This window comes from Lynx canadensis, chromosome B3 (assembly GCF_007474595.2).
Source record: "Lynx canadensis isolate LIC74 chromosome B3, mLynCan4.pri.v2, whole genome shotgun sequence".
NCBI classification, from domain to species: domain Eukaryota; kingdom Metazoa; phylum Chordata; class Mammalia; order Carnivora; family Felidae; genus Lynx; species Lynx canadensis.
In genome coordinates this window covers 86,622,779-86,637,718 of record NC_044308.2, presented here as the reverse complement: position 1 = coordinate 86,637,718, position 14,940 = coordinate 86,622,779, and the positions used below count along the sequence as shown (strand labels likewise).

The following is a 14,940-nucleotide window of genomic DNA, read 5'->3' as shown; positions in this document are numbered from 1 at the left end:
CGACGTTTCTCCTCTCCTGGCCCCCTGGGCGCAGTGCGCCCCAAAGTCTTGGGCTGCGGCGCCTCCCGAGTCGTGGGCTGGAGGCTGAAGGCCAGCGCTGGGGGCCGCTCTCTGCGGCGCCCGGGCCCCTTTCCCGGCTCGGACACACACCTCGGTTCGCGAAGGCCAGTCACACGCAAGTGCAAACAGTTTGCTTTCGGCGTCCCAGGCCACCCTCAGTCCTAAACGGACCCGAGTCCCAGTGCAGGTCTGCTTTGAACCACGTGAAAGACAGCTGGTCTCAGTTTCCTAGCATCTGATTCTGCCCCGCAGGCGAAGGCTGTAAACTTCTAATCTGGGTGGCAGGTGGGGGTGTGCGGAGAAGGAGGTCGGACCACCCTGCACCGAGGGCGGCTGGGCCCACGTCGGTCGAGACCCGGCCACAGCCCGCTGTGGGGAGGAAGGTCGGTGGAGATAGGGGACAGACTAGGGAGACCCCCAGAGGGAAGTCCTCGGAAGGCTCCACAGAGCACCACAGAGGCCCGCCGCCACTGCTCCCTGCGCACCCTGCAGTCTGGCTAAATGGGAAGGACCCCGGCGCAGCCACTGACAGAGGGCTGGGCCCAAGGCCTGAGGCGCGAGCCGTCTCTCGCCGTCGTCACCCCCTTCTTCTCCCAGCCCTGGTGAAGATCTGAGGAAGGAGATCCCAGCCAGGTAATACTGGGAAAGGGAAGCGAGGGTGGCCGAGTTTGGCGGGTGAATGTCGTACCGCCCGCCGCCATAGCCGGGACTGCGCTGGGAGCGGACCCCAAAGGCGCAGAAGGCGCATCTTTCGGGAAGGGCGAGGCCGCTTCCTCAGCCCCAGGCCACCTGGACGGTCGTCGCACCACCTTACGGACCGCTGCGGCTCACACCGACTGAGGAGCTTGCCTTCCCCTGGGCTGCACTTAGCTGGCGCACACCCATCCTAGCCGAGCGGGATCCGCCCGAGACGCCCCAGCAGCCGCCACGTGGCTGCCCTCGAGTCCACCTAGCCTCCCGAGGAAAGCACAGCACAGCCTCCTGCAAAGCGTACAGACAGGGCCTATTTGGGAGACGAGGTTTTGTGACGAGTAGACTACAGCAACCAGACATGGCACCTGGCTACCTACCGGCCAGCAATCCTGAGACTGCAGCTTTATTTTATTTGTTTGTTTGTTGTTTATTTTCTAAATCAAAGACCCGGCATGGCCCTGATGATTCGCTTTTAAAACTCTGGGAAATGACTGGCTGGCATCTGAGTACCCTAGAACTTCACTTCCTAAATTTGTTAGGTGTGTTGGAATATCGCCACTGAGATGAAGAAAGGCTGGGAGCTAACCCAGCCGCCTTCTTGGCCTCAGGCAGTCAGTCCTATGAACTAAAATCTCAGGCTAAGGGAGGAGTGCGGAGTTCCAGACTCCCCTGGCTTTGCTCTCCGGGGGCGCCTGCAGGAGGATTCAGCGCCCCCCCCTCCCCTGCCCGCCCCTCCCCTCCCAACATAACAGGAGCTGCTGTGAGCCGGGTAATTCCTCCAGCGGCGACCCAGGAACTCTAAAGATCGATCAGTGCTCTACAGTTGTCAGAGCCCACTCTTCACCACCAGTCTTGGGCTTTGAAGAAGCCCTGTAAAAACTTTGCTTTGGACATCCCGCTATAGGCTTTTTTTCCTCGACTTTTTTTTTTTTTCTTTTTAAAGATGAGCTCTGGTAGGTTTAGAAAGTGGGCTAAAAGAGGAAGAATATTTGATTTTTTAATTGACCCCCCCATAAAACAACAGCGCCCCACCCCCACTTCTTAAAGCACCAGCTTTTTGTGTACCAAAGCTATTACTAGGTTGTTACTACCCATAGAAAATAACCTAGTCATGCTCGATTTTGTTGAAGAGCCAAGAGGGCGTTGGAGGATCACTGTGGGAAGGAACAAGGAAGCTCCATTAGCACTGAAAGTCCACCCCCCCCCCCACACACACCCATCAGGCCCAGGAAGCTAAGCATCCGTGTACTTTACAAATGAAACCAAGGTCCTGCTGCCGATGAGAACTTTGCACAAAAGAATTAGTTTCTGGCGGTGGCTCTGAGAAGGCTGTGCAGATCCACACATTTACAGATACATTTACACAAACTGATGGTGGCACTTGCAGCCACAGGGGCAGGCTGCAGTTGGAGAAGGCGCCTGCTCTGAGTTCCAGGTGGATTTAATTTCACTCTCATTCCATTCCTTACAATGTGACACCCCCCCCTTTTGTTAAAAAAGGAATTGTAATCCGATGCTTTTATCTTTTTTATTTCCTTAACTGCACATCTTCACCCTCTCGTGCTCCCCTGCTGATTTAAGAGATTTGTTTGGTTCAAGGATTTAACGTAATTCTGTTGCCAGATTTCAAGGAAGAAAGATTTGAAAGAACAAAGTACAAGGGGAGAAAGGTATCTGAAAGACAAGTTAAAACACATTTCTTAATATGAGATTAATAACATGCTTAAAACTTTGCCAAACAAGAATATTTTGCAGATTCTTAAGTCATTTTAGAAAGATTTAATTTTGTTGTCACTTCAAGAAAACTAGTGGGTTCTACCTAGGGTACAGCACACACGTGGTCACCCCACACACTTAGAAACAGACATGATCACACTCAGTAAGAAGCTCACACATAGGCACAGTCACATACTCAGAAATACACGCACCATCCCACAGCTTATCACCAACTCAGTGCTTATCAGTTGGTCCTTCTCCCCAGGACTTGTGGGCAATCCACTATCCAGGACCTTATAGGACCAAGAGGCTTTGCTTGGGGGAAAACTTCCCGCCAATGTCCAAGACCCATTAGGAACCACGCAAGCGCCCAGGGCGCTAGCCTGGCCCCTCTGGGTCTGGGATGGGACCAGGGACCGCCGCACGCCATCCCTGGCTTCAAGCCTGGCACCTCCCTTACGGAGCGGATGCATTCCGGCACCTCGGTTCATGCTCTCCCAGTTAACGCGCGCATTTAGGGAGATGTCCCCTCCCCCTGACCTTTCCCTATCAGAAACCAGACGGTCGCCTCAGCTCAGTCCCCGGGGTTTGCAGAAGGGGGGCAGGAGGAGGAGGAGCTGGGCAGAGGAGGACGGCCCGACTCGGATGCGCCTGCCCTATCACACAGACGTCTGTTCTCAGTTTCTTCCTCTTTATGATCGCTACAGATGACAAGGGAAGTAGAGCGGACCGAGGCGGAAAAAAAAAAAAAGTTATGTCATAAAGATATAAAACGGTGCTGTGACTCACCTGCTCTTAGCCGCAGGTACGGGTTTCGTGGCAGCGTCTCCACTCTGCTAGCCAGGAGCCCAGATAGGCCTAACGTCACTCGGCTAGGTTGAGAAACTCAGATGGCCGAGTTTCTAGTGAAGGGGCAAAAGTGGGGCTTTCTCCTTTTGCAAGCCTGAAATCAGGGGAAGGGGTCTGTATTCTCCAGTCTCCCAGGGTTGAACTTTGGGTCAGTAATCAGGACGGTGGGGGCTGGAAGCGGGCAGAAGAGCAAGAGGGGCGCGGGACGGGGCTGCAGCCGGCGGCCCCTGGAAAGCGGTGGGTCCCCCTGGGGAGGGACCCTGGGGTCATTTAGCTGGCACTGCCCTGCGAGCCGGGGCTCCAACGCCACCGCCCCCAGCCTTTCTCCGGCTGCGCGGTTCCTATCCAGAACCCTCGTTAGCCTGCCCGGCCCCGCCTATTTTTCTTTTTTCCTCTTTCAAAGGGGGTTACCCCCCCCCAACCCCATTTCCCTCTTCCCCCAGCCTCCGGGCTTAAACCAATTACGCTGCTTTGCAAACAAAGTGAGGGCCGGGTTTGAGGGAGGGGGCTCGGCGGGCGGGGGCGCAGGGGGCGCGCAGTGGCAGCGCCGCTGGGCGGGAGGCGCGGCGGCTGGACTGGCGGGCGGTCGCCTCGCAGGTGCACCTCGGGCTTTGTAGGTGCGAGCGTCTTTGTGCGGCGGACAAATGGGGAGAGGACGAGGAGGTGGGCACTCGAGCGACGTAAGATCCACATCAGCTCAACTGCACTCGTCTCGCAGAGGCCACCCGCTCACTTCCCGCGGAGGCGCTCCCGGGCGCCGCGCTCCGCGGCCGCCGCCTGCCCCCGCCCGCCGCGCCGCCTCCGCCGCGCACGCCGCGCCCCGCAGCGCCTGGCTTCCTCCTTGCTAGGGTGGCGTTGGGCTGGCGCGGGCGTTCGGGTGACTGCAGCTGCTCGGCTCTCCGCCCCCCGCCCTGCGCCGCGCGGCTGCCCCGTCGCTTCGCACAGGGCTGGATGGTTGCATCGGGCAGGGTGGCTCCAGGATGTTAGGGACTGTGAAGATGGAAGGGCATGAGAGCAGCGACTGGAACAGCTACTACGCGGACACACAGGAGGTGAGAGGCGGGCGGCAGGCGGGACGCTCCCGAAGCCGGTGCGGGGGGACGCCCGGCAGGGTGGGCGGCTGGCGGGCTGTGGGCGCCTTCTCCGTGCCATCGCTGCCTGCCCACCCCCCGATGTGATCCCGACCAGGCCTTGGTCGGGCCTTGGAGCCGGATCCGCTGCCCCGCGAGGGAGGCTGGATCTCGGCGCTTGGAGCGGGCCAGAAGGTTTTAGGAAACTGTGGGCTTTTAAAGCACCCTCTCTGGAAAGCACTTGCCTCTTTGCGGAGAGCGAGAGCCGGAACCAGGCCCGGGGTGCCACGGGTTGGCGGGAGGGCGCCGGCACGAGTTGGAGGTAACTTTAGGAAAGACAGAGCTTGTCTGCAGGGCGACCTCTTCCTCCCATGGTTGAATTCGAAGATGTCTTCAGATGAAAGCGCGCCGCCGTTAAGCTGAGCGTCTTAATAATGAAACGATTCCGAAATTTTATGAAACTTCTTTAAAAGCCCTGTTTGGGGAGAAGTGTGCTCATTCTACCGTAGAACCGCTGGGTGGCGCTGGTGCGAACTGACTTTTCCTCCAGCACGGCGAACCGGGAACCTGTTTCTCTTCATTGTCCCCTTGGTGGCACGTTCATGTGGTTTATTTTACAATGTGCACAAAGGGATTGTGAGGAAAACCAGGTACAGGCAGGACCACCATCTACTAGAAATATTTCCCTGGAAACAGCTGGCGATTAACCCCCAAAAGTTCACCATTGTTAAAAACACTTAATGATATTGCCTTGGAATAATCTTGGGGAGAAGAAAAGAAAAAAAAAAAAACGAAAGTAAAAAATACTTTAAGACATGGACAGAAAAATGTAGAATCAGGAAATATTTTTATGGTAATTGTTTTATTTAGATTTGTGTATTTTTATATTTACAAACTTAGCTTGAGTTTATTTGCATACCATAGCAGAGTGTTAAATCTGTACAGATTTTATGTTTTCAAATGGAATTGTATTTGCTGATGAAAAAATTTATATTATTTTTATTAAATTATCAGAAGTTTTTATGTTTCTGACTGTATACTGTTAACATATATAGTGCATTCCCAAATTGCTGTTGATAAGGGTTTTCTCCTACTGTTGGCTTAAAAATGAGCTCACAATTCTTCCTCGGGTTTAATTCAATGCAGTCATCTTGACCCACTAGTCAATGAAGTCCCCTATGGAAAGAGCTTCCTTATAGGTTAAAGCTGAGAATTGGGAAATAGAATAGCATTAAGAGAAAGTAAGTCGACTTTGATTTAGAAATTTAAAGTGAGATTTTAAAGCCAGTCTTTGAAATGATCCGCAGCAACATAACAGTATGTGAAACAAAATAGATTATACCAACAAACTGTGTCACCAAAATTTTTAAATGTTATGGGGCTGAAAATAGATAACGAAATTGATGCAAGTTTTTGAATGTCTTAAAGAGATGTACATGTGAAGTCATGCTAAAGTTAAGTGTAGTGCATTGATATTATTAATCACCCCTCCCTGCCCCTTCTCTTCTTGTAGATCTATTTTTAATTTTTCTCCAAACTTATTTAACTTGAGTTTCTTTCCCTTTTAATATTACAGTTGCTACAAGTAGATGGGAAACAGTACTCGTAAATATTATAACAAAGTCACCATTTGGAAAAAAAATGCTAAGGGTGTATAAAGCCAGTTGTTGAGAAATGGATGGGTCATACGGCCATGAATGATTAGTCCTATCAGGGAGAGTTTAATTAACAGCCACCCCGTACAACAGAGTGCTCCGCGGTCAGCCCAGGCTTAGGCAAGATAGGCACAGAGCTGGTGTTTCTGTTGCACACCCCCAGGCTGCACCGCCTTTTTTCTCTAGTTTGGTTAAAACTCCTTTTAACCAAAAGGGCTTTGCTGAGGCCGGCCTGGGGTGGAGACTGGGATACCAACTGGATGGGGTAGGCGATGGAGGGACCCCAGAAGCCGGCCCCTGGGCCTGGCATGTAAGGCGATTACACATCTTCCTGGGGACATATTTTCTGTGAGCGCTTCTCTTTCATGCCTGCCGCGATAGGATTTTTCCCCTGCCGCGCAAGACATTTTTTTGCTCTTTCTAGGGAGGGCGCCTGACGGTTTGCCCCGGGTGGGGGGTCCTATGCTTTGCAGAAATTCTCTCTGCAAATCTCCGGGTTTGCCCCGGGAGGATCGGCCTCCCGCGCCCACCACTAACCCCGCCCTTTGGGGCCTCTTCACTTGCTATCTCTGCTCCAGGCCTACTCCTCGGTCCCCGTCAGCAACATGAACTCGGGCCTGGGCTCTATGAACTCCATGAACACCTACATGACCATGAACACCATGACCACCAGCGGCAACATGACCCCAGCTTCGTTCAACATGTCCTACGCAAACCCGGGCCTGGGCGCCGGCCTGAGTCCGGGCGCGGTGGCTGGCATGCCAGGAGGCTCCGCGGGCGCCATGAACAGCATGACGGCTGCGGGCGTGACGGCCATGGGGACAACGCTGAGCCCCGGCGGCATGGGCGCCATGGGCGCGCAGCCCGCGGCCTCCATGAACGGCCTGAGCCCCTACGCCGCTGCCATGAACCCGTGCATGAGCCCCATGGCGTACGCGCCGTCCAACCTGGGCCGCAGCCGAGCGAGTGGCGGCGGCGACGCCAAGACTTTCAAGCGCAGCTACCCGCACGCCAAGCCGCCCTACTCGTACATCTCGCTCATCACCATGGCCATCCAGCAGGCGCCCAGCAAGATGCTCACGCTAAGCGAGATCTACCAGTGGATCATGGACCTCTTCCCTTATTACCGGCAGAACCAGCAACGTTGGCAGAACTCCATCCGGCACTCGCTGTCCTTCAACGACTGCTTCGTCAAAGTGGCGCGATCCCCGGACAAGCCAGGCAAAGGCTCCTACTGGACGCTGCACCCGGACTCCGGCAACATGTTTGAGAACGGTTGTTACTTGCGCCGACAGAAGCGCTTCAAGTGTGAGAAGCAGCCAGGGGCCGGGGGCGGAAGCGGGAGCGGAGGCGGCGGCGGCGGCGGCGGCGGCGGCGGCGGCGGCGCCAAGGGCGGCCCGGAGAGCCGCAAGGACCCCTCGAGCGCCGCCAACCCCAGTGCCAATTCTCCCCTTCATCGGGGCGTGCACGGTAAGGCGGGCCAGCTAGAGGGCGCGCCGGCCCCCGGGCCGGCTGCCAGCCCCCAGACTCTGGACCACAGCGGGGCGACAGCGACAGGGGGCGCCTCGGAGTTGAAGACTCCAGCCTCCTCGGCGGCGCCCCCGATCAGCTCTGGGCCAGGGGCACTGGTTTCTGTGCCTCCCTCCCACCCGGCGCATGGCCTGGCACCCCACGAGTCCCAGCTGCACCTGAAAGGGGACCCCCACTACTCCTTCAACCACCCCTTTTCCATCAACAACCTCATGTCCTCCTCGGAGCAGCAGCACAAGCTGGACTTCAAGGCGTACGAGCAGGCACTACAGTACTCGCCCTATGGCGCTGCGTTGCCCGCCAGCCTGCCGCTCGGCAGCGCCTCGGTGGCCACCAGGAGCCCCATCGAGCCCTCAGCCCTGGAGCCAGCGTACTACCAAGGTGTGTATTCCAGACCCGTCCTAAACACTTCCTAGCTCCCTGGGACTGGGGGTTTGTCTGGCATGGCCATGCTGGTAGCAAGAGAGAGAGACACACAGAGAGAAAATCAACAGCAAACCAAACCACACATATCGAGCCGACAACAGCATAATAAAATCCCAACTATTTTTATTTCATTTTTTTTGTGTGTGTGTGCACAACCTTTTCCCCAGTGCAAAGGACTGTTACTTTGTTATTGTATTCAAAATGCCTTGTGTATATTATTACAAAGAAAACCCATCCCAAACCAACAAAAAATTTTTTCCTGCCAAGTTTAACGATCCACAAATGTATATATAAAATCTTCCTATTTCCTTATTCCTGTCCCTTCCCTCTTTCCCCTCCAGACACATTCCAGTCTGTGCAGGGTTTATTTAAAAAAAAAAAGAAGAAGAAGAAGAAAGATGGTCAAACTTGTAAAATATTTGTTTGTGCTTCCCCTCCTTCCACCACCTGACCTCTCCACAAGTTTACAGGTCTATGGCAATACTCTTAACCATAAGAACTGAAAGAGTGAAGAAACAAGTAGACACTAGGGACTATTAAAAGTATTTGAAGGACAATACTGCTGTTATGCAGCAAAACATAAACTGATTATAAACATCAGAGCCATTTGTTATTCAGCTTACATTTCTGATACATTCAGATATGGAATACATATATATTATGTACGAACTTATTTATGCACATGCTCAGATATGTAGACATCCTCCATATATTTGCATAACATATAGAAGTAATACGTAGGTGTTATACATGCTACATTTTCAAGAGTTGCCTGACCAAGAAGTTACAAAGACACCCCTCTCCCTTGTCCTCTCTACCCACATATAGCCCTGGGAATCAATTCCTCAAGAATTGCAATCCTCAATAACTCTGCTCCTTGCTTTGCAGAGTGCCATTGTCATGTCATTCTGAGGTCACAGAACATGTATAAAATTAGCTTCTCTGTATCTATACCATTTAAATAATATTTTTTTCCAGGAAAAAGGGAATATTACAATGTTGGAGGAGAGATAAGATATAGGGAGTGGTATTTCAAAATTTGGTCCAAGATCCCAAAATCCAATTGATTGTGGCCATTTTAATTATTGCCATCATGTGCTTGTTTCATTCAGTGTTAATGCACTTTTCACAGCTGGACATGGTGTTAGTATAGCCAGACGGGTTTCATTCTTCTTCTTTGCTTTCTCAATGTTAATTTATTGCATGGTTTATTCCTTTTTTTTTTCTTTATAGTTGAAATTACTTTAAATGATGGTTAAAATTACAAATTAAAAATGTTAATTTTATCAATGTGATTGTAATTAAAATATTTTGATTTAAATAACAAAAATGATAAATTTTAAGCCGTGGAATATGTTCTTGATCATTTGCAGTTAAGGACTTTAAATAAATCAAATGTTAACAAAAAAAAGTATTTCTGTTATTTTCCTTAATTAAGTCCAAAATAGGAATTCTGATTATGATATTTTGCAAAGTCCGGCACTGAATATAAATGGCAAAAAGGAAAATGATCTAAAACAAAATTGTTTTGTTTATGTTTATTACATGAACTTGAGGCTAGTAAAAAGCAGTTACAGTAATGCAGTAAAAGTGGGTAGATAAATTGATGTGATATCCCAAGAATTGAGATTTTTAAGATTGTTTATTCCCGGTAATGTTTACTTCAGTTTTTGAGATGAGCTTAAGCCTTCTATGTTTCCTTTGAGCCTGTCCACAATGAAATCAAATTCATTAATATAACTACTATGCCCCCTTCCTCAATGTATAATTTTCCCTTATCTGAGAAGTATTCTAGGAGAATAAAATATCATATGTGGCTGATAAAATTAAGTTGTCCACAACAAAGAATCCTGAACTCTTTTTTTTTTTTTCCATTAAAAGAGAAACAAAACTCAACCATCATGGTTGCTTTGGAGGGGGTGAAGGGGAGGCAAGTTAATTCACTCCTGCAGGGGAAGCTTTGTGCCATCAGGACATTTCAGGGTAGCTGCTATTTTGTATTTTGTGAAGATACTTCTAAAAATACGGTTTCTAAAAATATCATTCCTGAGAACTTAAAGCTGATTTGTTTGCCTTCTAAGAAGCTTTTAAATGCAACTTCACACCCCTACAGTTGCTTGAGATCACAAAATCATTAATCTCCTTTGATAGTAGGCTCACTTTCCAGTCCACCTATTTCTTTGTAAGTCTTGTTCGGATTGACATCAACAATAACAACACCAGCCCAAGCAGAGGCTAGCCTGCCTGAGCCCCTGTGTATGAACTCCATCCTCGCCAAAGCTTGAACTTGGACAGCCTTTACTTTGATCGCCCCACTCCACACTGCGGACAAGATAAAAAGAGCTGTGTGAGTCCCTTAATTATCGCGTAATTGCCTCCCCAGATGAGAGAAGGGGTGGCGTGTAGCACTTGAGAAAAATCCAGAAATCCAAGCCCTCCCCCCCCCCACACACACACTTCAGCTAATGAAAGGAGGAGAGAGAAATAACTGGTTTGAATAATTTCAAAACCTAATTTAGAGGCCTCTCGGGAGGACATTAAAGTCCCAAAGAGAGGAAAAAGCTTTCAATCTCAATAGTTACTTATATTTATATAGCAGGTAAACAAAAGTTGGTAAATTCGAATTCCGAATTCCAAATGTGATATGAGGGCGTGAGTTTGGGCCTAGGAATTTTACCAGCCGCACTGAATCTAAATCGTCTACCCCTCGGTGATGTTCCCTTCCTCTCTTTAACAAATTAGCAATATTAATGTTTTGCTTCACCCTCTGGGCTTAAGTCGGCCTTAGCTCTCTGTTACTTGGCAAAGACTTTTTCTAGGCTTGCGGGGGGCGAGGCGCCGTTGGCTGACCACAGAGGCTACTTTGGAAATCTGCCTGAGAAGCTAGCACGGTGGATCTCGGGGAGCTGGTCTCGTGGGGTTCTCAGGCGATTTTCCGCCACCTCTGGGCCGTAAACCGCCCCCTCCCCCCTCCCCGGGCACCTTGCGCGCGCTCTGCAATGTCTGGCCGAGGTGATCTGCGCCCCGCGCGTTAGGTTGTGCGCCGTTTGGGGCAAAGGCAGCCGGTTGCCGGGGAAGAGGGACAGAGCAGGCCCGCAAGCATCTCGGGGTGACAAGTGCAGTTAGTTCTTCATTGTTTGGGCATTTTCCCCTCCTAGCGAATAAATCTTCTGTTGAGCCCGAGACCTAAAAGTCAACAAAGAAGGCCAGGCGTCGCTTTACCGCTGCTGTGGCCCAACGCCCGCGTTGCCGCGGCTGCTCCCGCTGCGTAATCCCTTCCTCGGAAACCCGGACACACAAACGCCGGAACGCCCGGGGCTGGGGCGCCGCGCCCCAGGGCCAGGAGGAAAACATCTGTGGTTCCGAGGGAGTGCCGGGACCCTCCTCGAGCGCGGCACCTTCTCGTGACCCCCGCCCGCCCCCCTTTTCGTCGTCGAGTTTCTGTATTTCTTCACCTCGGACACTCCCGTAGATGAGGGCCGGAAAGGGGATGCTGACCGCTCAGCCGCGGGCCACCGGGCTTGTTTTATTTAGGAATTTCCCTCGTGGTGGGGGAGGGGTCTCCGGATGGGGCGGGAGGGAGTGAGAAGAAAAAAAAACCAAAAAACAAAACCCTTCCTACAGACCCTAGAGCAAAGCTGCCGAGGCCCTCCGATGCAGTGACGACGCCACCACTGAGCACTTTTAGAAAAAAAACAAAACTGTTTTGGGAGTGAGTGGAGTCCAGGGGAAGAGAACTTTACATGTAACTTTCACCTGGTTCCGGGACTGACGCATTTTTTAAATTGATATAAAGAGAAGAAGACAACTAAACACAGGGAAGAAGAAAAGCTCACCAGAAACTACACAACTTAGAAGTGTTCCCAAGTAGAAGACAGCTCGGTCTGTTTCTACATGATGGCTATTACAGTGTGTACGTCACAAATAAAATGTAATTTCCATTGTCCCTTCTTGAACTGTTCATAGAATAAGCTGGTGAGAATTATTAAAGGAGGAGGGATTAAACAAGCAATCCTATTAAAGTTCTTAACTTCTGTTTTCATTTTCTGAAGCCTAGAATACTCAACTGATTTCACTGAAAGCATACAAAAAAACATTGTTTTTCTCAGGAGTCTAACAGATTTGAATGATCTACAGCATAAAAGAGTTCCTGGAGTGATAAAATGTAAAAATTTTGTTTTGGCACTTTGAAAAATTGATCTCAGTTCCACAAAAATGCTTATTCAGTTTCTTTGCAAAAACTTCTGCGATCAATTCAAATTCCTTTCAATGCAGACCAAAGTAGGAGACCTGTAGCCCAAATTAATTAACCTTTCCTTAAGATCAATTGGTTTTTTGTTGATTTAGCAGTAATAATGTAGAACATTTAGCTATAATGTATTTTAATGTGATACTTCAATATGTCAAGAGGAAATACTCATTGAAAAGATAAAATTGCTTAAATTATTTAATAGATGTTTAATAAATTTGTAGAAATATTTTATTTTCAAAAATTAAATCTTAATCGCTTATTTGAATTGTAGTAAAGTGTTTTGCAACTAAATGGAGTTAAGATAATGTCTAATTAGTTCGAGATAATTATGTGCAAAACGTTGACTATTTGTAAACTACCTTGGACAAAATAGGTCAATAAGTTATGCAGAAATTTAGAAATAAGATTTTCTCAAATACAAGGAATCATTAACATCAACAGAAACTCATGAGAGTAAGAGTGTAATAAAATGAAACAAGTTGGAAGATTCTCCAACCTTTCCATCTAGAAATAGAATCTATTTGGGGAGATATAAGGTGTGTTGTTTTTTACAGCAGCCACTTCTGCAAGTTTTATTTTCTACCACTGATCCTATTTGGTGTATCCAAATAACATTTAACAGATTAAATGTTCTGGTTTTTTTTCTTCCAAATAGTTACATTTAAGGCCATAATGGTTTCATTGGTGTCTCTCTTTTAGCTCCCAGTCTAGCTGGGTTCACTGAACTTTGGACCCTGCAGACTGCAACCCTCACCACCCTCGACTCCAGCCATCATTCTGGCAAGCAATATGGAGTTGGAGAATACCCATGCATTTCAATTTTAACATGTACAATGCATACATTTTCTTACTATAAACATTTTTTAAAAACCTGACAAGAGGGAAATCCTCACTTGCTACCTTTCTCTAACTTCTTCATTTCTCCAATTATGTCAGCTATGACTACAGAGCAGAAAAAGCAGAGCTCATGGTAAGCACAAGCTCTCCTCTGTAGCCCAAGAAAGTGAGAAGCCACCTCCTTTCTAGATGCCACTTCTATATGTTCTACTCAATGTAAAGTATAAAAGCAGAATATTCTCCCTCAAAATCTGGGAAGGAAAAGGCTTAAATGAAATAGGTGCTTGGGGACCTCCGAATCCAGGTGGGATGCTGGTCAAGTCCCATCAAGATCAAGTTCAGAGCGGCCAGTACTAAGGCAGGCCTGACTCCCAGTTCTAAGTGTGAGGTTTCCCTTGGTTGACTTTATATTTCTCTCCTCAAGATTACATCACGGTCTTTTTTAAAAAAAAATCCCTGAAACCCAGAAAAACAACCTGGAAATACCCCCCAAAGGACTACTTCGAAATAGGGAACAATGCATTCAACCGGAAATCTCTTTAGTTTCTTTCCTCTCTCCCATGAAATTTTAGTTACTCCTTTGCTTGTCTAATCATGTCCTAGGTCAGTTGTTGTTGTTTTTTCCCTTTCTTTTACACCAAAGAGCTGGTATTTTAAAACACAACCAATATAATGAGAACTGTAAGGGGTTTCGTGGTGGTTTGTTTCGTTTATATATTTAACTTTAAGGACCCATTATGCACGAGGGAGGTAGGAGGCTCCCATTTAGTGCTACACTCTTAGAGAGCTGGTTTTCTTTGCGCGATCCAGTTGACCGATGCATTTTTGGAACGTTCCCCTAGCTCTGGGTCCCACCTGGGAGCCTTGCGCTTCTTCACTCCCATAGCCCAGCCACAACCGCCTAACCCAACGTCTGCTTAGCCGGAGCGCCAACTCCCGCCGCGTCTTTCACCGCTTTTGCCTGGGTGGAGGCCGATTCATCAGCTCAAACTGCAACGAGCCGTGTTGCGGCGCAGGGCAACGTCCAGGTTTCCTCACCTCTCCCCGGAGTCACACTGCCTTCTGCCGACACGCGCTTCCTTTGTGTTATGCCTGGCTAATATATTAATGGGGCGGATAACCCGGATCCTTTGTGGGGGGTAGCGGGGGGAGGGGTGGAGACCGGGAAGGGAACGGAACAGCTCCAGTCGCTGACCCTTGGGCCGGAGTTCAGAGGAGGGAGGGTTGGCGGAGGGGGGCGCGGGATGCGAATGGAGGTGAGGAAAGTTCACGTTAAGGGCACTGAAAGTAAACTTAATTAACTTCGTGCAACAAGTTTTTGGAAAAGGTGGTCTGGTGCTAATGTCCTGTGCTGGGTTCAGAATTGCGAGGCGGGACGCCGCGCACGCTGGAGAAACCGCCCTGCTGGCTGAGCGGGCCGCGCGCCTGCTGCTGGGTGTCCGTCTGCCCTCCCGTGGTCCCCTCACCCCCGCCGGGAGCCCGGTCGCGCTGCGCGGTGCCGAGTCACAGGCGCAGAATCTTAACTGCGTGCGGCACGGCTGGCCCTCTCGGAGGGGAACGCCTTCGCAGACTCATCCAGCTCTAGCTAAGCCGGATACCTTAGTTGCTCGGTTCTGATGGTTGACAACCAGGCTCGCTGCGCTCCCGAGACCCTTGCCGTCCCCACCCTCACCTACAAAGGGCTGGCCTCCCGGTCAGAGGTCTTCACTGATCACCCATAGATGATGGGACCCCCCGCGTCACGCCACGAAGTGGGCGCGAGAAACGGAGACCTTGCGGCCCCGGGGGGACGCGGCTTCTGGGTGCGGGCCTTGTCCCTGCCTCCCAGGCTGCTGGCGCGGTGGGGCCCCCT

General features: G+C 50.0%; 1 protein-coding gene across 1 annotated transcript; it reads left to right on the top strand.

Annotated features, from left to right (window-relative positions):
* The first annotated feature begins 4,241 nt into the window (after positions 1-4,241).
* Positions 4,242-8,289, top strand: FOXA1 (forkhead box A1). The gene is made up of 2 exons (XM_030318984.1): positions 4,242-4,370; positions 6,622-8,289. The coding sequence occupies exons 1-2, from the start codon at positions 4,299-4,301 to the stop codon at positions 7,987-7,989; spliced, it is 1,440 nt and encodes a 479-aa protein (XP_030174844.1). The 5' UTR covers positions 4,242-4,298; the 3' UTR covers positions 7,990-8,289.
* Positions 8,290-14,940: the final 6,651 nt, after the last annotated feature.

What these genes read in the sequence shown, in the direction of transcription:
- FOXA1 (XM_030318984.1), top strand. Translation starts at nt 4,299, where the DNA reads ATGTTAGGGACTGTGAAGATGGAAGGGCATGAGAGCAGCGACTGGAAC. An exon ending in ACTACGCGGACACACAGGAG is followed by an intron (nt 4,371 to 6,621) that starts GTGAGAGGCGGG and finishes TCTCTGCTCCAG; the next exon opens with GCCTACTCCTCGGTCCCCGT.